The sequence below is a fragment of the Heptranchias perlo genome, chromosome 7 (assembly GCF_035084215.1).
Source record: "Heptranchias perlo isolate sHepPer1 chromosome 7, sHepPer1.hap1, whole genome shotgun sequence".
NCBI classification, from domain to species: domain Eukaryota; kingdom Metazoa; phylum Chordata; class Chondrichthyes; order Hexanchiformes; family Hexanchidae; genus Heptranchias; species Heptranchias perlo.
The window spans coordinates 81,623,827-81,650,230 of NC_090331.1; the positions used below are offsets into that span (position 1 = coordinate 81,623,827).

At 43.9% G+C, this 26,404-nt stretch overlaps 1 protein-coding gene across 3 annotated transcripts in view; it reads left to right on the forward strand.

Moving 5' to 3' along the window:
* The window catches only part of raph1a (Ras association (RalGDS/AF-6) and pleckstrin homology domains 1a), a 249,705-nt gene that overhangs the window by 164,840 nt on the left and 58,461 nt on the right, over positions 1-26,404 (forward strand). For all 3 annotated transcript variants that reach the window (XM_067987976.1, XM_067987977.1, XM_067987978.1), the window contains one exon: positions 12,763-12,840. In XM_067987976.1, coding sequence (XP_067844077.1) covers positions 12,763-12,840 — 78 coding nt within the window. The remainder of the gene's footprint in view (positions 1-12,762; positions 12,841-26,404) is intronic.

Consider the following 26,404-nt stretch of genomic DNA (forward strand, 5'->3'; position numbering starts at 1 on the left):
GCACTTTGGATACTGGCTTAGTGGCAGAAGGCAGAGGGTGATGGTCGAAGGTTGTTTTTGTGACTGGAAGCCTGTGGCCAGTGGGGTACCACAGGGATCGGTGCTGGGTCCCTTGCTGTTTGTGATCTACATTAATGACTTGGATATGAATGTAAAAGGTATGATCAGTAAGTTCGCTGATGATACAAAAATTGGTAGGGTGGTAAATAGCGAGGAGGATAGCCTCAGTCTGCAGGACGATATAGATGGGTTGGTCAGATGGGCGGAACAGTGGCAAATGGAATTTAACCCGGAAAAGTGTGAGGTGATGCACTTTGGAGGGACTAACAAGGCAAGGGAATACACAATGAATGGGAGGACCCTAGGCAAGACAGAGGGTCAGAGGGATCTTGGTGTGCAAGTTCACAGATCCCTGAAGGCGGCGGAACAGGTAGATAAGGTGGTAAAGAAGGCATATGGGATACTTGCCTTTATTAGCCGAGGCATAGAATATAAGAGCAAGGAGGTTATGATGGAGCTGTATAAAACACTGGTTAGGCCACAGCTGGAGTACTGTGTGCAGTTCTGGTCGCCACACTACAGGAAGGATGTGATCGCTTTGGAGAGGGTGCAGAGGAGATTCACCAGGATGTTACCAGGGCTGGAGCGCTTCAGCTATGAAGAGAGACTGGGAAGATTGGGTTTGTTTTCCTTGGAGCAGAGGAGGCTGAGGGGGGACATGATTGAGTTGTACAAAATTATGAGGGGCACAGATAGGATGGATACTAAGGAGCTTTTTCCCTTCGTTGAGGGTTCTATAACAAGGGGACATAGATTCAAGGTAAAAGGCGGGAGGTTTAGAGGGGATTTGAGAAATAACTTTTTCACCCAGAGAGTGGTTGGAGTCTGGAACTCACTGCCTGAAAGGGTTGTGGAGGCAGGAACCCTCACAACATTCAAGAAGCATTTGGATGAGCACTTGAAATGCCATAGCATACAAGGCTACGGACCAAATGCTGGAATATGGGATTAGAGTCGACAGGGCTGATGGCCGGCGCGGACACGATGGGCCGAAGGGCCTCTATCTGTGCTGTATAACTCTATGACTCTAAGTTGAAAAAACTTATGCTTAAAAAGCATATGGGATCCTTGGCTTTACAAATAGAGGCAGAGAGTACTAAAACAAGGAACTTATGCTAAGCCTTTATAAATCAGTAGTTAGTCTCCAGCTGGAGTATTGTGTTCAGTTCTAGGAAGGATATCAAGGCCTTAGAGAGGGTGCAGAGGGGATTCACTAGAATGGTACCAAGGACGTGAGACTTCAGTTACATGGAGAGACTGGAGAAGCTGGATTTGTTCTCCTTATAGCAGAGAAGGTTAAGGGGTGATTTAATAGAGGTGTTCAAAATCATTAAGGGTTTTGATGGAGTAAGTAAGGAGAAACTGTTTCCAGTTGCAGAAGGGTTGTAAAGTAAAGGATGCAGATTTAAGGTAATTGGCAAAACAACCAGAGGGGAGATCAGGAGAATTTTTTTTACTCAGTGAGTTGTAATGATCCAGAATGCAGTGCCTGAAAGAGTGGTGGAAGCAGATTCAATAATAACTTTCAAAAAGGATTTGGATAAATAGTTGAAGGGGAAAAATTTGCAGGACTATGGGGAAAGGACAGGAGAGTGGGACTAATTGGATAGCTCTTTCAAAGAGCTGGCATGGGCATGATGGACCAAATGGCCTCCTTCAATGTTGTACGATTCTGTGATACTCTTCATTAACGTCATATTTCAGCCCCAACTCAAGTGTACCTTCTAATGCATGTGTGAGACAATTTTTCATTCCCCACACCAGCCATCCTGCAACTTCTGAGTGAGATTGCCATTAAGTGCTGAATTTTTTAGCCTTTTAAAAAATATATTTTTATGTATATCTGTCTACTTTATTCCCCAATCTCTGTTGCCTGAATTGGTTGAGAGAGAATTGTATAATAGCAGTTTGCATTTGTGTAACACCTTTTAATGTACATAAAAATGTCCCGGGGTGCTTCAGAGATGAGGAAAGTCAACACCCAGCCAAAAAGAGGCTGGGTTTTCATGAGGATCCTGAAGGTTCAGGGAGGTGGAGAAGGGGAGGGATTTAGGGAAGGAGCTCCAGAGAGTTGGACCCAGGCGGTTGAATGCAAAACCATCAATGGTGAGGCAGAGGATGCACGAGAGGAGCAGAGTTCGGATTGGAAGGGGGGAGGGTACTTGGTTGTAACACTGGAGGAGATAGATATAGGATATAGAGATAGAGAGGGACGAAGCCATGGAGGAATTTAAACACAAAGCTAAGAATTCTAAATCTGTAGGAATACCTTGATAGTCTACCACAGAACAGTCACACCACTTAGAGAGGTACAGGAAGAGGAGTGTCTGACGGATGGTCAGCAGGGTAGGGGAAAGCTATTGGAGGAGGGGAAGGAGGAACCACAGAAGCTGGTCATGTCCAATAGGTGAAATGTACTCACTAACTGATAAGACTGCGAGGAGGATGGCCAGAATGTTGACCAAGGTATCATGGGGTAGGAGGCAGTTCAAGGTGGGGAAGGGGGGAAGCTGAATAGAAATGTTGCAGGTATAGGGAATTAGATAATTGGAGGGTATCCTCTGCAGTCGTGATCTGGAGTCCAGGAGGGTGTGTTGCTTCTAGGGTAAGGAATATTTTGAAGCGACTGAAATAGAACTCGAGAGAGGAAGAGGTGCACCAATTGTCATGGTCCATGTTGGAACCAATGACATAGGAAATACAGGGAGGAAGTACTGCATAGGAACTAACAGGGAGGAAGTACTGCAAAGGTCTGAGTACAAAAAGTGCTAAAGATAACAGATACTCAGGAAGCAGAAAAGGTTATGGGAAGTAATAAAATACCGGTTAAAAATAAAGCAGGAATAATGAAAAAAAGTTTACTTAATTGTCCATATAGCAATGTGCAGAGTTGGAGCAAAAAAGGGGAGAATTGGAGTCAGTAATTAGAAGTCAGTAATTAGAAGTAAGGAAACTGATGTAATAAGGATAACTCAAACATGGATGCAGACAGGACAAGATTGGCTGTTAAATATTGCAGGCTACAATATATTTAGAAAAGATAGGGAAGGAAGAAGGGGTGATAGATTAGCTGTGTTTACCGGAAATAACAGTGGCAGTAGCAAGAAAGGACATGACATAGAGATGGAAACAGAATCTATATACCAGAGACTGCCAAATAGTGGAAAGGAAGTGGAGAGAGAAATATGTAGGCAAATATGTGGAATGAATAAAAAACACACAATCATCATAATGGGGGATTTCAACTACCCTAAAATAAACTGGTATGGGGAGAAGGGGGTGCATTTTTTTTTACAGTGTATACAAGACTCCTTTCTGACCCAATCTATAAGAAGCCCAACGGGGAGGAAGCACTGCTAGACCCAGTAATGGGAAATGAATGGAGCAGATAGGAGAAGTAAGTGTGGGAGAACATTGAGGGAGTAGTGATCACAATATAAGGTTTGAGATAATGATTGAGAGAGATATAGATAGTACAAATACCAAAGTAATAGATTGGGGTGGGGGGGAGCCAACTCTGAGGGAATGAGGATGAAGCTGAGGTGTAAACTGGAGAAAAATATTAACAGACAGAGGTAAAACAGTGGGCAATATTTAAAGGAGAGCTAAATAGAGTTCAGGAGAAATATATTCCACTAATTTTTTTTTAAAAATAGCCAAGAATGAAATGCCATGAATTGTAAGAGGTGAAGATAAAACTGAACCTAAATAATAAGGCATATGCAAAGTACGTAAACAATAAAGGAGAGGATGTCAAAGGGGAATATGATCTTAGGAAATGGGTAAAAAGATAATAAGGCAAATATGAAATGAAAATATCAAAGAATATATAAAGAGTAAAATATTCTACAGGTACATAACAAAGGAGAATTAAGAGAGGGCCACTCAGGGATGAGTGAGAAACTCTCGATACTGAAATGGCAGAGATACTGAATCGATACTTGGCCTTTATTAGCCTCTTCAATGAAAATTAAGAGAAAATGACAACAGTGGACTTCAAGAGGGACATGACAACAGTAAAGATGGAAAGACCAGACAAACTAGCCAAACTTGGAGGACAAGGGTCCAGATGGATTGCAGCTATGGATACTCAAAGAAACTAGGGAGGAGATAGCAGTGGTACTAGTATTCATATGTAAAAAAATTAATAAAAGGAATAGTGCCAGAGGACTGGCGAATAGCTTCAAAAAGGGAGGTACAACTAATTTAGGGAACTATAAACCAGTTAGCTTGATGTCAGTTGTAGGAAAGATACTAGAATCTTTGCTAAAAGACAAGGGGAGATGGAGACCAGCCATATAAATACTGTGGCTACAAGAGCCGGTCAGGGGCTGGGTATTCTGCGGCGAGTGACTCACCTGCTGACTCCCCATAGCCTTTTCACCATCTACAAGGCACAAGTCAAGAGTGTGATGGAATACTCTCCACTTGCCTGGATGAGTGCAGCTCCAACAACACTCAAGAAGCTCGACACCATCCAGGACAAAGCAGCCTGTTTGATTGGCACCCCATCCACCACTCTAAACATTCACTCCCTTCACCACCGGCGCACAGTGGCTGCAGTGTGTACCATCCACAGGATGCACTGCAGCAACTCACCATGGCTTCTTCGACAGCACCTCCCAAACCCGCGACCTCTACCACCTAGAAGGACAAGAGCAGCAGGTACATGGGAACAACACCACCTGCACATTCCCCTCCAAGTCACACACCATCCCGACTTGGAAATATATCGCCGTTCCTTCGTCGTCGCTGGGTCAAAATCCTGGAACTCCCTTCCTAACAGCATTGTGGGAGAACCTTCACCACATGGACTGCAGCGGTTCAAGGCGGCGGCTCACCACCACCTTCTCAAGGGCAATTAGGGATGGGCAATAAATGCCAGCCTTGCCAGCGATGCTCACATCCCATGAATGAATAATAGAGAAAAAAATTTTTTTTTTTAAATAGGCAGTATAGATTTCTAAAAGGAAGATCATGTTTAACCAATGTAACAGAGTGACGATATGAGTCATAGGGTTTTTGAGAGTTCTGTATCTGTGATAGGGCTACAGCTTTAAGAAGTTGTATAAAATATCAGAATGGTCATGGCAATGCGATATAGTTTTAAGAAATCATTGACCTTCATTGCCTTCAACAACTCATAGCCTGTAAGGATAAGAGGCAGGAAAATAGTTTGTTGCAGAGAGGAGGTTGAAGAGGAAAGAACTGAGAGTGAGAAGGTGTATGCTGAAAAGTAATCCCTTTTACTGTTTTGTTTGTCGCTGCACTTAAAGACACCACTGCTGTGAGTGAATAAACCTCACTTGTTGTAACCATTAAGTTCTGATCTGCATGTTTAATTGACTACTGGGTCCTGGGCCTGTTTCAACTTGTTCACCTCATTGAATTCTTGGAAGAAGCAAAAGGGCAATACATGGATGTGGTATACATGGTCTTTCAGAAGGCCTTTGATAAGGTGCCACATAAGAGACTCATGCCAAAGAGCAGGGCGTGTGGAGTCACGGGCCAGGTAATTGAAAGATGGCTACAAAACAGAACCTGAGGGTAAGAGTTCACTGAAGTTTCTCAGATTAGCAGAAAGTGGGAAGCAGGGTTCCATGCTGGGACCACTGTTGTTCACCATATTCATAAATGACTTGGACTCAAGAATTGTAGGTAACGCTGCATTGAAGTTTGTAGATGGTGCCATATTGGGGTGGGGCAATATAGCTAATAATGTGGGCTGTATCCAGATATATGAAAAAATACAGGCTTTTAGAATGGATAAATAAATGGCTAATAAAATTCAGCATAGCAAATTGCAAGGTGGTTCATTTTGGTAGGAGGAATGAGGAGGCCACTTATTCCTTGGCAGGTAAGAAACTAAATGGGATGGAGGAGCAAAGATCTGGGAATACAGATACATAATACCAAAATTAGCAACACAAGTTGATACGGTCATAAAGAGTGTAAAGTACTGGGGCTCATTTCTATAAGGATAGAATACAAAAGCAGGGAGTTAATGTTAAATTTATACAGAACTTTGGTTCGACCACACTTGAGCAGTTCTGGCCTCCATGCTACAAAAATGATATTGAATCACTGGAGAAAGTGCAGAAAAAGTTTACAAGGATGTTACCAGAACTGTGAGGATTGGACTATTAGGACAGATTGAGCAGGCTGGGGATCTTTTCTCTGGGGGGGAAAAAAGACTAATTGGAGACCATATAGAAGTCTTTAAAATTATAAAGGCATTCGATAGAGTGGATGTGGAGAAACTATTTCCACTTGTGGGGGAGTGCAGAACAAGGGGACATAAATAAAAGAGCCACTAGGAACATAGGAACAGGAGTAGGCCATTCAGCCCCTCGTGCCTGCTCCGCCATTTGATAAGATTATGGCTGATCTGTGATCTAACTCCATATACCTGCCTTTGGCCCATATCCCTTAATACCTTTGGTTGCCAAAAAGCTATCTATCTCACATTTAAATTTAGCAATTGAGCTAGTATCAATTGCTGTTTGCGGAAGAGAGTTCCAAACTTCTACAACCCTTTGTGTGTAGAAATGTTTTCTAATCTCACTCCTGAAAGGTCTGGCTGTAATTTTTAGACTGTGTCCCCTACTCCTAGAATCCCGAACCAGCAGAAATAGTTTCTCTCTATCCACCCTATCCGTTCCCCTTAATATCTTATAAACTTCGATCAGATCACCCCTTAACCTTCTAAACTCGAGAGAATACAACCCCAATTTGTGTAATCTCTCCTCGTAAGTTAACCCTTGAAGTCCGGGTATCATTCTAGTAAACCTACGCTGCACTCCCTCCAAGGCCAATATGTCCTTCCGAAGGTGCGGTGCCCAGAACTGCTCACAGTACTCCAGGTGCGGTCTAACCAGGGTTTTGTATAGCTGTAGTATAACTTCTGCCCCCTCGTACTCTAGTCCTCTCGATATAAAGGCCAACATTCCATTAGCCTTATTGATTATTTTCTGCACCTGTTCATGTCACTTCATTGATCTATGTACCTGAGCCCCTAAGTCCCCTTGGACATCCACAGTTTTTAACTTTTTACCATTTAGAAAGTACCCTGTTCTATCCTTTTTTGATCCAAAGTGGATGACCTCACATTTGTCTACATTGAATTCCATTTGCCACAGTTTTGCCCATTCACCTAATCTATCAATATCCCTTTGTAATTTTATGTTTTCATCAACACTGCTTACAATGCCACCAATCTTTGTGTCATCGGCAAACTTAGATATGAGACTTTCCATGCCTTCATCCAAGTCGTTAATAAATATTGTGAATAATTGAGGCCCCAAGACACATCCCTGCGGGACTCCACTTGTCACATCCTGCCACTGTGAATACTTACCGATTATCCCTACTCTGTCGCCTTTCGCTCAGCCAAATTCCTAACCTAGTCCGTACTTTTCCCTCGATTCCATGGGCTTCTATCTTAGCTAACAGTCTCTTATGTGGGACCTTATCAAATGCCTTCTGGAAATCAAATAATTAATTAAAGAGGAATCATTTTACATGGAGTGATGAGAATATGGAGCTTGCTGCCACATGGAGTGGTTGAAGCAGATACCATTGATGTATTTAAGGGGAGGCTTGATGCATACATGATGGATAGAGGGATCTGTGGGCAGGGTATGAAGAGGTCATTAGAGTGGGAGGTGGCTGCTATAGAATATAAACACTGGCATAGATCACTTGGGCTGAATGGTCTGTTTCTGTGCTGTAGATTCTATATAATTCTGTGTAACTTTATCAGGTATTGTGACAATGCTGCAACACTAGCAAACTCTAAACAATAAAGGTGCAAATGGAGCTGTATTTTCCCAGGAATCTGGAAGAACATGACCTCTAGGAGTGCAGTTTTCCATGGTAGCATCTGCTTTTTAATTTTAGTCCTGATATAGCCCAGTGCAAAATGCAGTTTAATGATGAATCCAGATACAAGTCAATGCAATTTCTTTTGCATCCTTAAAAATTACCTGATGTATTTTAAAGTCACAGAAGCAATATAAAACACTGGATGTGTTTCCACAGGGTAACCACGTGTTCAGTAACATTCAACTTCTTTGCTACTGATTGAAAATGAAAACTGTATTTGAAGTCTCTGAATAGCGTGAGCCGGTGTTGGGGGCGTGCACCAGGATCGCCTGAGCCGAGCGCGGGAGCGCGCAGCGGCGTTGGGTGGCGGAGAGGTGGTGGGGCGCGCGCGGATAGCTGGAGCCGGTGTTGGGCCGCCGAGCACACGCACGCGCCCATAGACCGAGCTGGAGTTGGGCAAGCGCGCGCAGATAGCCCGAGCTGGAGCCTGGCGTGTGCGCGAGGATAGCCCGAGCCGGGTGTGTGCATGTGGATATACCGAGCCGTAGCATAATTTGGTTTAAAATCAGAGTTAAATGTCTCGGGAAGGAAAGTGAGACGATCACCTGCAGGTTGCAGAGATCCTTTCATTATGTTGGCTCAGCAGGGTGTTAACTGGACATCTGGGTTTTCTTGGCAGGGACTGATTCAGATCCTGTATACTATGTCTCTACCATCTGAAGTTAAATTTAAACAGAAGAATAAGTTGGATTAGATTTTGACAGCGCAGTTAGTTGTGTGTTTGCATCAGCTATTTGACTTCTTAACATTTGCTGGTTGTTCCACTCAGGAATGGCTCAATGGACGGAGCTCCATGCCAGAGTCTTGCTGACTTTAGAATAAGCTGTAATTTTTCCGGCAGACATTTAGACCCCATCAGCCATCCTGTTGACAAGTCCTTTGAACTTTCAGTGTACCACACCAGGCTCAGAAGTCAGCTCCATAATTTTCTCAGATGTTTACAGCAAACATTTTCCCCCAATTACAGAATCCAACTCTTCGCCTTTGTTGAACATGTTCATATTTATTGTTCAAATTCAGAAACTGGGGCAGGTGGATCCTCCAATGGATTAGTTGAAGAAATAAGTGAGCTATACAAACAGGGCTGATTCTTGGTCTGTGTTGAGTTCATTGATCTCAACTGGGTGGCTGTAAGGTTTCTAAAATTGGCCTCGGTGTCCTGAACTCACTGTCCAATGACTGTCTCTGGAAAGAGGGAAGCTGGAAGCCCGAAGAGGACAGCAGCAGGCTCAGTTGTAATGCACCCCATGATTAAAGGTGCCAACACTTACATTGTAAGCTCCCTCACAAAGAATGAATGAAATTGCAAGGTATTGGAGAATGATTGATTGGCGCCTGTGAAACTGTACCCCAGCAAGAATCAGTGTCTTCTGAAGGAGAGGGGAGAAAATCACCAAATTAATGATGGAGGATTTATGGCTTCTGATCCCATTTCTTGCAACCAATATCACTGAACTGAGCAAACTACTTTTAAAATGGAGCCCAGATGATTCAAGTGAAACATATTGTGTGAACAGAAAATCAGAAATGTATCTTTTAAGTATGCAGTATAAAATGATGTTGGAACCATAGAAAATATACAGCACAGAAGGGGGCCATTCGGCCCATCATGTCCATGCCGGCTGGAAGAACAACCAGGTGCCCATTTTAATCCCACCTTCCAGCACCCGGTCCGTAGCCCTGCAGCTTACAGCACGTTAGGTGCAGGTCCAGGTACTTTTTAAAATAGTTGAGGGTCCCTCCCTCTACCACCAATTCGGGCAGCGAATTCCATACACCCACCACCCTCTGGGTAAAAAAAGGTTTTCCTCATATCTCATCTAATCCTTCCGCCAATCAGCTTGAATCTATGTCCTCTAGTTCTTGAACTCTCCGCTAGGGGAAACAGGTATTTCCTGTCTACTCTATCTGGGCTCCTCATAATTTTGTGCACCTCAATCAAATCTCCCCTCAGCCTCCTCTGCTCCAAGGAAAACAACGCCACCCTATCCAATCTCTCCTCTTAGCTGCAATTTTCAAGCCCAGGCAACATTCTTGTAAATCTTCTCTGCACTCTCTCCAGAGCAATTACACCCTTCCTGTAATGTGGTGACCAGAACTGCGCACAATACTCCAGCTGTGGCCATACCAGCGTTTTATACAGTTCCATCATTACATCACTGCTTTTGTATTCTATATCTCGGCTAATAATGGAGAGCATTCCGTATGACTTCTTCACAACCTTATCTACCTGTACTGCCACCTTCAGGGACCTGTGCACATGCACTCCAAGGTCTCTCACTTCCTCTACCCTCTCAATATATTCCTGTTTACTGTGTATTCCCTTTTACTGTTTGCCCTCCCTAAGTGCATTACCTCACACTTCTCCGGGTTGAATTCCATTTGCCACTTTTCCGCCCACTCCACCAACCCATTGATATCTTCTTGGAGTCTACAGCTATCCTCTTCACTATCAACTGCATGGCCAATTTTTGTGTCATCTGCAAATTTGCCAATCATCCCCCACATTCAAGTCCAAATCATTAATATATACCACAAACAGCAAGGGGCCCAACACTGAGCCCTGTGGCACACCAATGGAAACAGATTTCCATTCGCAAAGACATCCATCGACTTTTACCCTTTGTTTCCTGTTACTGAGCCAATTTTGGATCCAATTCACCACATTTCCCTGTATCCCATGGGCTTTTACCTTTCTGACCAGTGCCATGTGGGACCTTGTCAAATGCCTTACTAAAATCCATGTAGACAACATCCACTGCACTACCCTCATCAATCCTCCTTGTCACTTCCTCAAAGAATTCAATCAGATTTGTAAGGCATGACCTTCCCTGAACAAATCCATGCTGACTATCCCTAATTAAACCATGCTTTTCCAAGTTTATCCCATCTCTCAGTATTGATTCTGATAGTTTGCCCACCACCGAGGTAAGACTGATCGGCCTATAATTGTTCGGCCTTTCCCTCGTACCCTTTTTAAACAATGGTACTACGTTTGCAGTCTTCCAGTCCTCCGGTACCTCCCCTGTATCTAGTGAGGATTGGAAAATGATCCTCAGAGCCTCCGCTATTTCCTCCCTGGCTTCCTTCAATAGCCTAGGAAACAATCCATCTGGCCCTGGTGACTTACCAACTTTCAAGGATTCAAGTCCCTCTTGTACTTCCTCTCTCGTTATGTTTACCTTGTCCAATATTTCACACCTCTCCTCTTTAACTACTACGTCCGGATCATCCCTTTCCTTTGTGAATACGGAGATAAAATATTAATTTAAAACCCCACCCACATCCTCTGCTTCTACACACAAGTTACCCTTATCATCCCTGATGGGTCCCACCTTTTCCTTAGCTATCCTCTTGTTCTTAATGTACATTCCATCCCATTAGCCTATCAATTTTGTATATTTTTTTTAAATGGTGAATTGGCACTTTTCTCTTGTGTCCCTTCTGCACTTGGCTGGCTCTCCCTGGGGCGAATGGCGGTGCAGTTGCCTGGCTGCCCATTCAGGAAATATACCTCGAAAGGGATGGGAGAGCCCCTTCTTTTCTCCTTACACAAGACAACCTAGCCAGCACTAGCAGGTGGTCAAGGGAATACCAGTTTCATTTGTATACCTCAAGGGAGGACAAACCTTAGTTTGCAGACGCTGACAACTATGGATAAGCATATCTATATTATAACAGTTTTCTGGTTCAGAGTAAGTTATCTTATCGGTTCAATGCATATAACTTGTTGACAGATACCATTTAATTACCTTTGTGATTTGAGGCTGGGACTCCCCAGAGGCCTCTGGTCTCAAGGAAAATGCACAGAAGTTGATGCTTTATAACATCAAAATATAAAAATCCCATTGTTCCCTGATGTGCCTGCACCTGCTGTGTCTGATATTATCTAACTGGCATATGATGAATGAACGTCACCAGTTGTTATCCATGTATAATGTAAAATTAAAAAGGAGGCGGGGAGAATTGATCATTTCTCTAAAAGCAGCAGTGTTAGCGCAGGGGCCTTCTGCTGAGGTGTTTTTTGCTCTTTGCTTAATTGGGCTCTCAGCTAATAGCTTGGGCACTGTCATCACGTTAGCAGCGCAGTCTTTTGTGGCGTGGGATTATGTTTATTATGGGTATACCCCTGAACCATCCCAGCTGTTGCTGTCCGTGTGCACAACGCAGCTTGTTCGAACCAAAGCTCTGTCAGGATACCACTTTGTGCCATACATAGCATGCAGGTAAACTGATGCAACTTGTTTTAAAGGGTGGTTTTCATGGATAATCATTTCAAGTAAGAATGACGGCAACTGAAATTGAGTTTATCTTTAACCTGCTCATTTGCCCCTTTTAAAAAATATGTTTTTCATTACATATTTGAAAGACTTTTTTTTAAAAAATCAGGGGATATAAATGTAGCAGTTGTTAAGTTGCTGTTGCCTTGAATGCAATTGGATGTGAATACTGTCTCGTCAATAGCAAATGCAATTTGTTCCCTTGAGAGAACAGGTAAAACAAAGGAAAATCCTTTGCAAAATTTCTATCGGTTGTGAGATTTTTGAATTCCAGTTAATTTCATCTCATAAACAGGTGAAAGACTAAAAGCTGATGTCGTGAAGAATATTTGTTCTTTAGTGACATCCCATTCAAACTCCTGTGTGATGCTGCAAGCTTTGGGGATGTTGACTGAAATGTGCCCTGAGCTCACTGCACACAGTGGTGTTTGGTCACAGGGAGCCGTTTTCCCTTCGGCTGACCTGTGTCTGTAAGGTGTATTCCTCTGGTACATTATCGTGTCTGATTCATCTTAATTTGCTCACTGTGTATCTGCAGGAGGAGCAGGCTGCCAGGCAGAAAGCAGAGAAAATCAGGGTGGCGTTGGAGAAGATCAAAGAGGCACAAATCAAAAAGGTAAGGGGGTGGCAAAAAGCAAAGAAAAAATATCCAGATGCAAATAATCAAAACAAAAACAGAAAATGCTGGAAACATTCAGTAGGTCAGTCAGCACATGTGGAGAGATGTTCCCGCAATGGGTCTACACCTGAAATGTTAACATATCTGGTCTCTCCTCAGATGCTGACTCCCAGGTAAGTTGAGGAGATGTGCTCTGTTTTAAGCTGCTTTCATAATTACCAGACCCTTTGATTTTGTTTTGGCAGAGTGATTTCGGTTTGAGAATTTGAATTCAGTTTCAAAAATCTGGAAATAAAAAGTTGGCATCAGTAAAAGTGACCATGAAGCTGTCGGTTGTTGTATACTCCCAACTGGTTCACTAATGTCCTTTTTGGAAGGAAACCCGACATCCTTACCTAGTCTGGCCTATAGGTGACTCCAGTCCCGCACCAATGTTGTTGATTCTTAACTGTCCTCTGAAGTGGCCTAGCAAGCCACTCAGTTGTATCAAACCACTGTGGTTCAAGAAGGCTTACACCACCTTCTCAGGGCAACTAGGGATGGGCAATAAATGCCAGCCTTGCTGGTGATGCCCACATCCTAAGAAAGAATTTTAAAAATATAAATGCAAACCCTATCACCCTCTTCCCAACCCCCAGTCCGTCACCGTCTCCCTCTCTTCCCCCCCCCCCCCCACCCCAAGCTCCAATCTCCCGAGTTCCAAAATCCCGACCGCACTCCAGAACCAGTCGTAGCCCCCTTCCACCCCTCAGTCCAAATCTTTCTCCTGACCCACCCCAGTCCAAACCTCTCTCCTGAACAACCGCAGTCTCAATCTCAGTGTCCCGCCCCCCCTCCCCCCGCCCAAGTCCCCAATCTCTCTCTCGACCACTAATCCAAATCTTTCTCCCGACACCCCTCCCCAGATCAAAATCTGTCTCCTGAAACCCCCCCCAGTTCAAATATCTCCCGACCCACACAGTCCAAATCTCTCTCTCTCGACCCTCTTTCTCCACCCCCCCCCCCACCCCACCAACACCAGTCCAAAACTGTCTCCCAACCCCCCAAACACTGTCTCCCAATCTCCGTCTCCTCCCCACCGCCGAGTCCCAATCTCCTGCCCCGAATCTCTGGTCCCCCCCTCTTCCAGCCCATCCCCGCACTTCTCCCAGCTCCATCTCTCTCCCCGCCCTGAGAAAAAGGTCAGCCGTGGCTCAGTGGTAGCACTCTCGTCTCTGAGTCAGAAGGTTATGGGTTCAAATACCACTCCAGAGACTTGTGCACATAATCTAGACTGAAACTCCAGTGCAGTTTTGAGGGAGTGCTGCACTGTCGGAGGCGCTGTCTTTTAGATCAAACGTTAAACTTAGGTGGATGTAAAAGACACTATTTGAAGAAGAGCAAAGGAGTTCACAAAAGTTAAAAGACGCAGTTCTCTCGGGAGGCAGTTGCCATGAATTGTACAACTGGGGAGAAGAGTTTGCGCAGTGGAGAAGTTCACTTTGTTGAATTTGGTCTGGAGTTCCGTTCACACACGATTTGCTTGAGGATGAACCTGAGTGGGGAATTAGAGGACTATTATGTTCTTGGTGTCACTTTGTGAGTGAGCTACTGTTTACATTATAGATCCTCTTCCAATGGCTCATTTGTGTAATGAGCTGGTTTCCATGGTGCTGCATTTAGGCAGTTTATACTGCAAGGTGGATTCGGCAGAGTTCTGTTGATGAGTGCCATTCTGGCCATGGATCTTCCCTGATGTTGGGATAGACTCAGAGGTTCACACTGTGAAAATCTCTGGCCAAACAGCCAGCTGCCAGCTTAGACCACTCGTGAGAATAAAATGACAGTCGCACAAGAAACCCTGGCGAGGGTGACAGCAATTTTTTAAATCTATTCTTGCGATGTGGGCGTCACTGGCAAGGCCAGCGTTTATTCCCCACTCACACCCTCAGGTTCATCCTCAAGCAAATCCTGTGTGAACTGAACTCCAGACCAAATTTAACAAAGTGAACTTCTCCACTGCGCAAACTCTTCTCCCCAGTTGTACAATTCATGGCAACTGCCTCCCGAGAGAACTGCGTCTTTTAAATTTTGTGAACTCCTTTGCTCTTCTTCAAATAGTGCCTATTGCCTAGTTGCCCTAAGAAGGCGGTGATGAGCCTTCTTGAACAACTGCGGTTTCATAGAACTGTGGGTTGCTAGGCCAGTTCAGAGTCAACTGCGTTGTTGTGGGCCTGGAACCATAAATAGGCCAGACTGGGTGAGGATGGCAGGTTTTCTTCCCTAAAGAACATTAGTGAGCCATTTGGGTTTTTTAAAAAATCTGACAACTTCAGTCACTTTTACTGATACCAGCTTTTAATTTCCAGATTTTTTTAAACTGAATTCAAATTCTCAAACTGTCATCGTGGGATTTCAACTCACAGTCTCTGGATTATTAATATAACCACTACACCACTTTATCCATTATTTTTGGGGAGACTGTCAGTGAGTCTCTTTGTCTCCAAAGGCAGTTCCAGCCCCTCATTTCTATTCCAGCAGCACCGCTGTAGGCAGAAGAGCATTAAATGGGATATCTGACTCCATGGCAGTACTTACATCTGCACTACAGAGGAAGGCTCACTCCTGATGCCAGCCTGACATCCAGAGCCACAGTCTTTTTCAATACAGCCACGTTGAAGCAAAATGATACAAAATTGCCTCCATATGCAGATCAGAGATGGACTTTTGCCTCATTCCAGGGCTCTCTGTGATGCGGGTGTCTTTCAAGGTGGAGGTTAATGCCGGAATGATGTCTGCAGCTGAATCAACATGATGGGAACCTGGTAGCATGAAGGGATTCTCAGCTAGTTAAGTCAGTGACAGTATAGTTAGGGGGATAGACACTGTTCTCTGCAGCCAGGAGCATGAGCCCCGAAAGCTATGTTGCCTACCCGGTGCCAGGGTTAAGGACATCTCCTCCAGGCTGGAGAAAAACTTGGAGGGGGAAGGGGAGGACCCAGTTGTCGTGGTCCACGTAGGTACCTACGATATAAGTAGGATTAAGAAAAAGGTCCTGCTGAAAGAGTTTGAGCAGCTAGGAACTAAATTAAAAAGCAGAACCACAAAGATAATAATCACTGGATTATTACCTTAGCCACAAGCAAATTGGCATAGGGTAAATAAGATTAGAAAGATGAATGCGTGGCTCAAAGAGTGGTGTGGGAGAAGTGGGTTTTGATTCATGGGGCACTGGCACCTGTACTGGAGAAAGAGAGAGCTGTTCTGTTGGGATGGACTACACTTGAACCATGCTGGGACCAGAGTTTCAGCGAATCGAATAACTCAGGAGGTAGATAGGGCTTTAAACTAAATAGGGGGGGGGGGGGAGGGGGAGGGGGGAGTGTGGGGAGGGTCCCAGTGGAGAGAAATCTAGAATGCTAAAGAGAAAAGACAAGGAAGCAGTGCAGGAAAGTGATTGGGGTAAGGACAACCCGATTGTGTCAGGAAGGGACAGAGCGTACAAACAAAAGAGCGCACTAACAAATAGGGTCAGGGTAAAAAAACTGGTAATAAGACAAATAGGGCCATAGTACAAAAAAATGTTAAGATGTCTAAAAATGTTAAAAAGACAGGTCTAAAAGCACTGTATCTAAATGCACGAAGCAGTCGTAATAAGGTAGATGAATTAACAGCGCAAATAGATGTAAACAGATACAATATAATTGCGATTACGGAGACATGGCTGCAGGGTGACCAAGGCTGGGATCTGAATATCCAAGGGTATTCAATATTTAGGAAGGACAGGCAAAAACGAAAAGAAGGTGGGGTGACGTTGTTAGTAAAGGATGAAATCAGAGCAATAGAAAGGATATTGGCTCAGAAAATCAAGATGTAGAATCAGTCTGGGTGGAATTAAGAAGCACCAAGGGGCAGAAAACACTGGTGGGAATTGTCTTTTGGCCTCCAAACAGTAGTGGTAATGTAGGGGATGGCATCAAACAGGAAATTAGAGATGCATGTAACAAGGGTACTACAGTAATTATGGGTGACTTTAATCTGCATATAGACTGGCCAAACCAAATTAGCAATAATACTGTGGAGAATGAATTCCTGGAGTGTGTACAAGATGGTTTTTTAGAGCAGTACGTTGAGGAGACAACCAGGGAACAGGTTATTCTAGATTGGGTATTGTGCAATGAGAAGGGTTAATTAATAATCTTGTTGTGCGGGGTCCTTTAGGGAAGAGTGACTATAACATGATAGAATTCTTCATTAAGATGGAAAATGAAGTAGTTCAATCCGAAACTAGGTCCTAAATCTAAACAAAGGAAACTACGAAGGTATGAGGAGTGAGTTGGCTATGATAATTGTAAACAATTTTACAACACCAAGTTATAGTCCAGCAATTTTATTTTAAATTCACAAGCTTTCGGAGATTTTCTCCTTCCTCAGGCAAATGTTTCAAGATCTCCTTGAAGCCTACGCATTTATACATATTGAACAATAATAAATGGTGTTTACAGACTGCCCCTGCAACTGCCCGTTGCCAAGGCAATCACCGTGTTCAGACAGAGAGGTGTTACCTGCAGAACCTCCGAATACACATTCAATAAAAAAACAAACAGGGAAAAAAAAAACAGAGAAAAAAAAACACAGAGAGAGGCAGAAACATCCGGAAGGCAGAGAGAGCCAGCAAATGACCCATTATATTAAAAACAGATAACATTTGTTCGCTGGTGGGGTAACGTGTAGCGTGACATGAACCCAAGATCCCGGTTGAGGCCGTCCTCATGGGTGCGGAACTTGGCTATCAATTTCTGCTCGACGATTTTGCGTTGTCGTGTGTCTCGAAGGCCGCCTTGGAGTACGCTTACCCGAAGGTCGGTGGATGAATGTCCATGACTGCTGAAGTGTTCCCCGACTGGGAGGGAACCCTCCTGTTTGGCGATTGTTGCGCGGTGTCCGTTCATCCGTTGTCGCAGCGTCTGCATGGTCTCGCCAATGTACCATGCTCTCTTTTTTCCCTGTTTGTTTTTTTATTGAATGTGTATTCGGAGGTTCTGCAGGTAACACCTCTCTGTCTGAACACGGTGATTGCCTTGGCAACGGGCAGTTGCAGGGGCAGTCTGTAAACACCATTTATTATTGTTCAATATGTATAAATGCGTAGGCTTCAAGGAGATCTTGAAACATTTGCCTGAGGAAGGAGAAAATCTCCGAAAGCTTGTGAATTTAAAATAAAATTGCTGGACTATAACTTGGTGTTGTAAAATTGTTTACAATTGTCAACCCCAGTCCATCACCGGCATCTCCACATCTTGGCTATGATAGATTGGGAAGCTTCATTAAAAGGCATGACAGTGGATAGGCAATGGCTAACGTTTAAGAAACAAATGCATGAATTGCAACAATTATACATTCCTTTCTGGCGCAAAAACACAAAGAAAAGCGGCCCAACCATGGCTAACAAAAGAAATTAAGGATAGTATTAGATCCAAAGAGGAGTCATATAAAGTTGCCAGAAAAAGTAGCAAGCCTGAGGATTGGGAGCCGTTTAGAATTCAGCAAAAAAGGACCAAGAGATTGATTAAGAGGGGAAAAATAGAGTATGAGAGTAAACTTGCAAGGAACATAAAAGTGGACTGTAATAGCTTCTACAAGTATGTAAAAAGAAAAAGATTAGTGAAGACAAATGTAGGTCCCTTACAGTCAGAAACGGGAGAGTTTATAATGGGGAACAAGGAAATGGCAGAGCAATTAAACAAATACTTTGGTTCTGTCTTCACTGAAGAGGATACAAATAACTTTCCAGGAATGCTAGGGAGCCAAGGGTCAAGTGAGAAGGAGGAATTAAAGGAAATTAGTATTAGTAAAAAAAAAAATAGTGCTGGAGAAATTAATGGGACTGAAAGCTGATAAATCCCCAGGACCTGATATTCTGCATCCCAGAGTACTAAGAGAGGTAGCCATGGAAATAGTGGATGCATTAGTTGTCATCTTCCAAAATTCGATAGATTATGGAACAGTTCCTGCAGATTGGAGGGTGGCAAATGTAACCCCACTATTTAAAAAAGGAGGGAGAGAAAATAGGGAACTACAGACCGGTTAGCCCAACATCAGTAATAGGAAAAATGCTAGAGTCTATTATAAAGGATGTGATAACAGGAAACTTAGAAAATGTCAGCGGAATTAGACAAAGTCAACATGGATTTATGAAAGGGAAATCATGTTTGACAAACCTACTGGAGTTTTTTGAGGATGTAACTGGTAGAATAGATAAGGGATGTGGTTTATTTGGATTTTCAGAAGGCCTTTGATAAAGTCCCACATAAAAGGTTAGTGTGCAAAATCAAATCACAAGGGATTGGTGGTAATATACTGGCATGGATTGAAAATTGGTTAACAGACAGGAAACAGAGAGTAGGAATAAATGGGTCTTTTTCGGGGTACCGCAGGGATCCGTGCTTGGGCCCCAGCTATTCACAATATATATCAATGATTTGGATGAGGGAACCAAATGTAATATTTCCAAGTTTGCTGATGACAAAAAACTAGGTGGGATCATGAGATGTGAGGAGGATGCAAAGAGGCTTCAAGGTGATTTAGACAAGTTGAGTGAGTGGGCAAATACATGGCAGATGCAGTATAATGTGGATAAATGTGAAGTTATCCACTTCGGAAGGAAAAACAGAAAGGCAGAGTATTATTTAAATGGTGGTAGATTGGGAAATGTTGATGTACAAAGGGACCTGGGTGTCCTTGCACATCAGTCACTGAAGGCAAACATGCAGCTGCAGCAAGCCATTAGGAAGGCAAATGGTATGTTGGCCTTCATTGCAAGAGGATTTGAATACAGGAGCAAGGATGTCTTACTGCAGTTATATAGGGCCTTGGTGAGACCACACCTGGAGTATTGTGTGCAGTTTTGGTCTCCTTATCTAAGAAAGGATATACTTGCCAAAGAGGGAAACATAGAAACATAGATAATAAGAGCAAGAGTAGACCATTTGCCCCTTCGGGCCTGCTCCGCCATTCAAAATGATCATGTCTGATTATCTAACTCAGTATCCTGTTCCTGCTTTTTCCCCATATCCCTTGATCCCTTTAGCATTAAGAAATATATCTATCTCCTTCTTGAATACATCAAATGACTTGTCCTCCACTGCCTTCTGTGGTAGAGAATTCCACAGGTTCACCACCCTCTGAGTGAAGAAATTTCTCCTCATCTCGGTTCTAAATGGCATACCCCATATCCTGAGACCGTGACCCTTGGTTCTGGACTCCCCAGCCATCGGGAATATCCTCCCTGCATCTAGTCTGTCCAGTCCTGTTATAATTTTATATGTTTCAACGAGATCACCTCTCATTCTCCTAAACTCTAGTGAATATAGGCCTAGTCGACCTTCTCATATGTCAGTCCTGCCATCCCAGGAATCAGTCTGGTAAACCTTCATTGCACTCTCTCCATGGCAAGGACATCCTTCCTCAGATAAGGAGACCAAAACTGCACACAATACTCCAGATGTGGTCTCACCAAGGCCCCGTATAATTGCAGTAAGACATCCCTGCTCCTGTACTCAAATCCTCTTGCAATTAAGACCAACATACCATTCGCATACCTAACTGCTTGCTGCACCTGAATGCTCACTTTCAGCGACTGGTGTACAAGGACACCCAGGTCTCGTTGCAACTCACCTTTTCCCAATCTATCACCATTCAGATAATCTGCCTTTCTGTTTTTACAACCAAAGTGGATAACCTCGCATTTATCCACGTTATACTGCATCTGCCATGTTCTTTCCCACTCACCCAACTTGTCTAAATCACATTGGAGCCCCTTTGCATCCTCCTCACTGCTCACATTGCACCCCAGCTTTGTGTTGTCTGCAAACTTGGAAATGTTACATTTCATTCCCTCATCTAAATCATTGATATATTTTGTGAATAGCTGGGGCCCAAGCACTGATCCCTGCGGTACCCCACTAGTCACTGCCTGCCACCTGGAAAAAGACCCGTTTGAATGACAAATCCCCAGGACCAGATGGTTTCCATCCCAGGGCTTTAAAGGAAGTAGGTGAGCACATTGCGGATCCCTAACTATAATCTTTCAAAGTTCTCTAGATTCAGGAACTGTTCCTCTAGATTGGAAAATTGCACATGTCACTCTGCTTTTTAAGAAAGGAGAGAGAGGGAAACCGGGGAATGATAGACCAGTTAGCCTCACATCTGTTGTGGGAAAAATGCTGGAGTCTATAATTAAGGATAGGGTGACTGAACATCTTGAGAATTTTCAGTTAATCAGAGAGAGCCAGCATGGATTTGTGAAAGGTAGGTCGTGCCTGACAAACCTGGTTGAGTTTTTTGAAGAGGTGACGAAAGTAGTGGACAGGGGAATGTCAATGGATGTTATTTATATGGACTACCAGAAGGCATTTGATAAGGTCCCACATAAGAGACTGTTAGCTAAGATAGAAGCCCATGGAATCGAGGGAAAAGTACGGACTTGGTTCGGAAGTTGGCTGAGCGAAAGGCGACAGAGAGTAGGGATAATGGGAAGGTACTCACATTGGCAGGATGTGACCAGTGGAGTCCCGCAGGGATCTGTCTTGGGACCTCAATTATTCACAATATTTATTAACGATTTAGATGAAGGCATAGAAAGTCTCATATCTAAGTTTGCCGATGACACAAAGATTGGTGGCATTGCAAGCAGTGTAGATGAAAACATGAAATTACAAAGCGATATTGATAGATTAGGTGAATGGGCAGAACTGCCGCAAATGGAATTCAATGTAGACAAATGTGAGGTCATCCACTTTGGATCAAAAAAGGATAGAACGGGGTACTTTCTAAATGGTAACAAGTTAAAAACAGTGGATGTCCAAAGGGACTTAGGGGTTCAGGTACATAGATCATTGAAGTGTCATGAACAGGTGCAGAAAATAATCAAGAAGGCAAATGGAATGTTGGCCTTTATATCTCGAGGACTAGAGTACGAGGGGGCAGAAGTTATGCTGCAGCTATCCAAAACCCTGGTTAGACCGCACCTGGAGTACTGTGAGCTGTTCTGGGCACCGCACCTTTGGAAGGACATATTGGCCTTGGAAGGAGTGCAGCGTAGGTTTACTAGAATGATACCCGGACTTCAAGGGTTAAGTTACGAGGAGAGATTACACAAATTGGGGTTGTATTCTCTCGAGTTTCGAAGGTTAAGGGGTGATCTGATCGAAGTTTACAAGATATTAAGGGGAACGGATAGGGTGGATAGAGAGAAACTATTTCTGCTGGTTGGGGATTTTAGGAGTAGGGGGCACAGTCTAAAAATTACAGCCAGACCTTTCAGGAGTGAGATTAGAAAACATTTCTACACACAAAGGGTTGTAGAAGTTTGGAACTCTCTTCCGCAAACGGCAATTGATACTAGCTCAATTGCTAAATTTAAATGTGAGATAGATAGCTTTTTGGCAACCAAAGGTATTAAGGGATATGGGCCAAAGGCAGGTATATGGAGTTAGATCACAGATCAGCCATGATCTTATCAAATGGCAGAGCAGGCACAAGTGGCTGAATGGCCTACTCCTGTTCCTATGTTCCTACTCTCTGTTTCCTGTCTGTCAACCAATTTTCAGTCCATGCCAGTATATTCCCCCCAATCCCATGTGCTTCAATTTTGCACACTAACCTCTTGTGTGGAACCTTATCAAAAGCCTTCTGAAAATCCAAGTACACCACATCCACTGGTTCTCCCCTATCTATTCTACTAGTTACATCCTCAAAAAACTCCAGTAGATTTGTTAAGCATGATTTCCCTTTCATGAACCCATGCTGCTGACTTTGTCCAATCCCGTTGATGCTTTCCAAGTGTTCTGTTATCACATCTTTTATAATAGACTCTAGCATTTTCCCCACTACTGATGTTAGGCTAACTGGTCTGTAATTCCTTGTTTTTTCCCTCCCTCCTTTTTTAAATAGTGGGGTTACATTTGCCACCCTCCAATCTGTAGGAACTGTTCCAGAGTCTGTCGAATTTTGGAAGATGATCACCAATGCATCCACTATTTCCAGGGCCACTTCCTTTAGTACTCTGGGATGTAGATCATCAGGCCCTGGGGATTTGTCAGCCTTTAGCCCCATTAATTTCCCAAGCACTTTTTTTTTACTAATACTGGTTTCCTTCAGTTCCTCCCTCTCACTAGACCCTTGGTTCCTTAACATTTCTGGCAGGTTATTTGTGTCCTCCTTTGTGAAGACAGAACCAAAGTATGTGTTTAATTGTTCTGCCATTTCTTTGTTCCCCATTATAATTTCCCCCATTTCTGACTGTAAGGGACCTACATTTGTCTTCATTAATCTTTTTCTCTTGACATATTTATAGAAGCTTTTACAGTCAGTTTTTATGTTCCCTGCTAGTTTACTCTCATACTCTATTTTCCCCTCATAATCAATCTCTTTGTCCTCCTTTGCTGAATTCTGAACTGCTCCCAATCCTCAGGTATGCCACTTTTTCTGCCAATTTTATAGGTCTCCTCTTTGGATCTAATACTATCCCTAATTTCTTTTGTAAGCCACGGTTGAGCCACCTTTCCTGTTTTATTTTTGTGCCAGACAGGAATGAATAATTGTTGTAATTCCTGCACACGTTCTTTAAATATTAACCATTGTCTATCCACCGTCATCCCTTTTAGTAAAGTTCCCCAATCTATCATAGCCAACTTGCACCTCATACTTTCGTAATTTCCTTTATTTAGATTCAGGACCCTAGTTTCGGATTCAACTACTTCACTCTCCATATTAATGAGGAATTCGATCATATTATGGTCGCTCTTCCCTAAGGGACCCCGCACAACAAGATTGTTAATTAATCCTTTCTCATTGCACAATACCCAGCCTAGGATCACCTGTTCTCTAGTTGTTTCCTGAACGTATTGGTCTAGAAATCCATCACGTACACACTCCAGGAATTCCTCCCCCACAGTATTATTGCTAATTTGGTTTGACCAATCTATATGTAGATTAAAGTCATCCATGATTATAGTTGTACCCTTCTTGCATGCGTCTCTAATTTCCTGTTTAATGCCCTCCCCTACATCTCCACTACTGTTTTGGGGCCTATAGACAACCCCCACCAACGTTTGCTGCCCCTTGGTGTTTCTTAGCTCCACCCATACAGATTCCACATCGTGATTTTCCGAGCCAATATCCTTCCTCACTATTGCATGGATTTCCTCCTTTACTAACAACGCTGCCCCACCTCCTTTCCCTTTTTGCCTGTCCTTCCTGAATATTGAATATCCCTGGATGTTCAGTTCCCACCCTTGGTCACCCTGCAGCCATGTCTCCGTAATCGCAACTATATCATAACCATTAATATCTATCTGCGCTGTTAATTCATCTAGTTTATTGTGAATGCTCTGCCCATTAAGACACAATGCCTTTAGACTTGTCTTTTTAAGATTGCTAGTCATCTTAGTTTTATTTTGCACTATGGCCCTATTTGTTTTTCGCACTTGTTTTCTCTGCCTTCCACTATTGCTTCATCCCTTCCTGTCTTTTGTTTCTATCCTTGTTTCCCCCTCCTCTGTCTCCCTGCTCAGGTTCCAATCCCCCTGCCATTCTAGTTTAAACCTTCCCCAACAGCACTAGCAAACACCTCTGCGAGGACATTGGTCCCGGTCCTGCTCGGGCGTAACCCGTCCCGCTTGTACAGGTCCCACCTTCCCCAGAACCGGTCCCAATGTCCCAGAAACCTAAATCCCTCCCTCCTACACCATCCCTGCAGCCACGCATTCATCCGGTCTATTCTCCTGTTCCTATACTCACTAGCACGTGGCACAACTCACTAGCACGTGGCACTGGTAGTAATCCTGAGATCATTACCTTTAAGGTCCTGCTTTTTACTTTATCTCCTAACTCCTTAAATTCACCTTGCAGGACCTCATCCCTTTTTTTTTACCTATGTCGTTGGTACCGATATGGACCACGACTACTGGCTGTTCACCCTCCCCCTCCAGAATGCCCAGCAGCTGCTCCGTGATATCCTTGACTCTAGCACTAGGGAGGCAACATACCATCCTGGAGTCACGTTTGCGGCTGCAGAAACGCTTATCTGTTCCCCTTACAATTGAATCTCCTATCACTATAGCCCTGCCACTCTTATTCCCCCTCTCCTGTGCAGCAGAGCCACCCGTGGTGCCACGAACTTGGCTCTGGCTGTTCCCCTGATAAGCCATCTCCCCCAACAGTATCCAAAGCGGTATATCTGTTTGAGAGGGAGATGGCCACAGTGGACTCCTTCTCTATCTGCCTAGTCCTTTTACTCTGCCTGGCAATCACCCATTTCCTTTCTGCCTGCGTAATCTTTACCTGTGGTGTGACCACCTCACTGAGCGTGCTATCCACGATAATCTCAGCATCGCAGATGCTCCACAGTGAATCCACCTACAGCTCCAGCTCCGAAATGCATTTAGCCAGTAGCTGCAGCTGGACACTCTTCCTGCACACATGTTGTGTCCATGACGTCCCACATAGTGCAGGAGGAGCATATCATGGGTGCGAGCTCTGCTGCCATGACTTGCCTTAGATTTACACTGCGTTCACCTCTCGGACTCTCTTCCCGCCCTCAGGACTCTCCTTTCACACTGCGCTCACCTCTCTGGACTCTCCTTTTACACTGCGCTCACCTCTCGGGACTCTTCTCCCACTCTCGGACCCTTCTTTTAGAGAGTGCACCGAAGGTTCACCAGTCTGATTCCTGGGATGGCAGGACTGTTGTATGAGGAGAGATTGGGTCAACTCGGCCTGTATTCACTCGGGTTTAGAAGAATGAGAGGAGATCTCATTGAAACATATACAATTCTGACAGGGCTGGACAGACTGGATTCAGGGAGGATGTTTCCCCTGGCTGGGGGATCCAGAACGAGGGGTCACAGTCTCAGGAAACGGGATAGGACATTTAGGACTGAGATGAGATGAGATTTCTTCGCTCAGAGGGTGGTGAACCTGTGGAATTCTCTACCACAGAAGGTTGTGGAGGCCAAGTCACTGAATATATTTAAGAAGGAGCTAGATAGATTTCTAGACACGGCAGGCATCAAGGGGTGTGGGGAGAGTGCGGGAATATGGTATTGAGGTAGAGGATCAGCCATGATCATATTGAATGGCGGAGCAGGCTCGAAGGGCTGAATGGCCTACTCCTGCTCCTATTTTCTATGTTTCTTTGTGAGTAAGGCATTAGTCGGATGATGCAATACAAAGCGAAGCCCAGCAGTAGAGCCATCTATCCTACATTATTTCTAACCCATGTTATCCCTGATCTTTGAGTGCTCGATGCTAACACTGAGAAGAGGGGCATTTTCCACTTCCCCAAGTACAAGGAGTTTTCAAAAAGTGTGTTAAAAACTAAATTGTTTTCTCTACCTTGGTAATCCGTTATTTTTAAGCACTGAAATGCTGTGTCCCAGTCGGAATGGTAAGAAGTGACTACTAACTCTCCAACTCGGTAAATTCACAGCCTCAGCTAGGCTGTCCGGGGTGGGGAGGGGGGAGGAGTGAGGAACCAACAAGTCGTGACAAGGTACCTTCCTTGGGTGAGTCAAGCTAC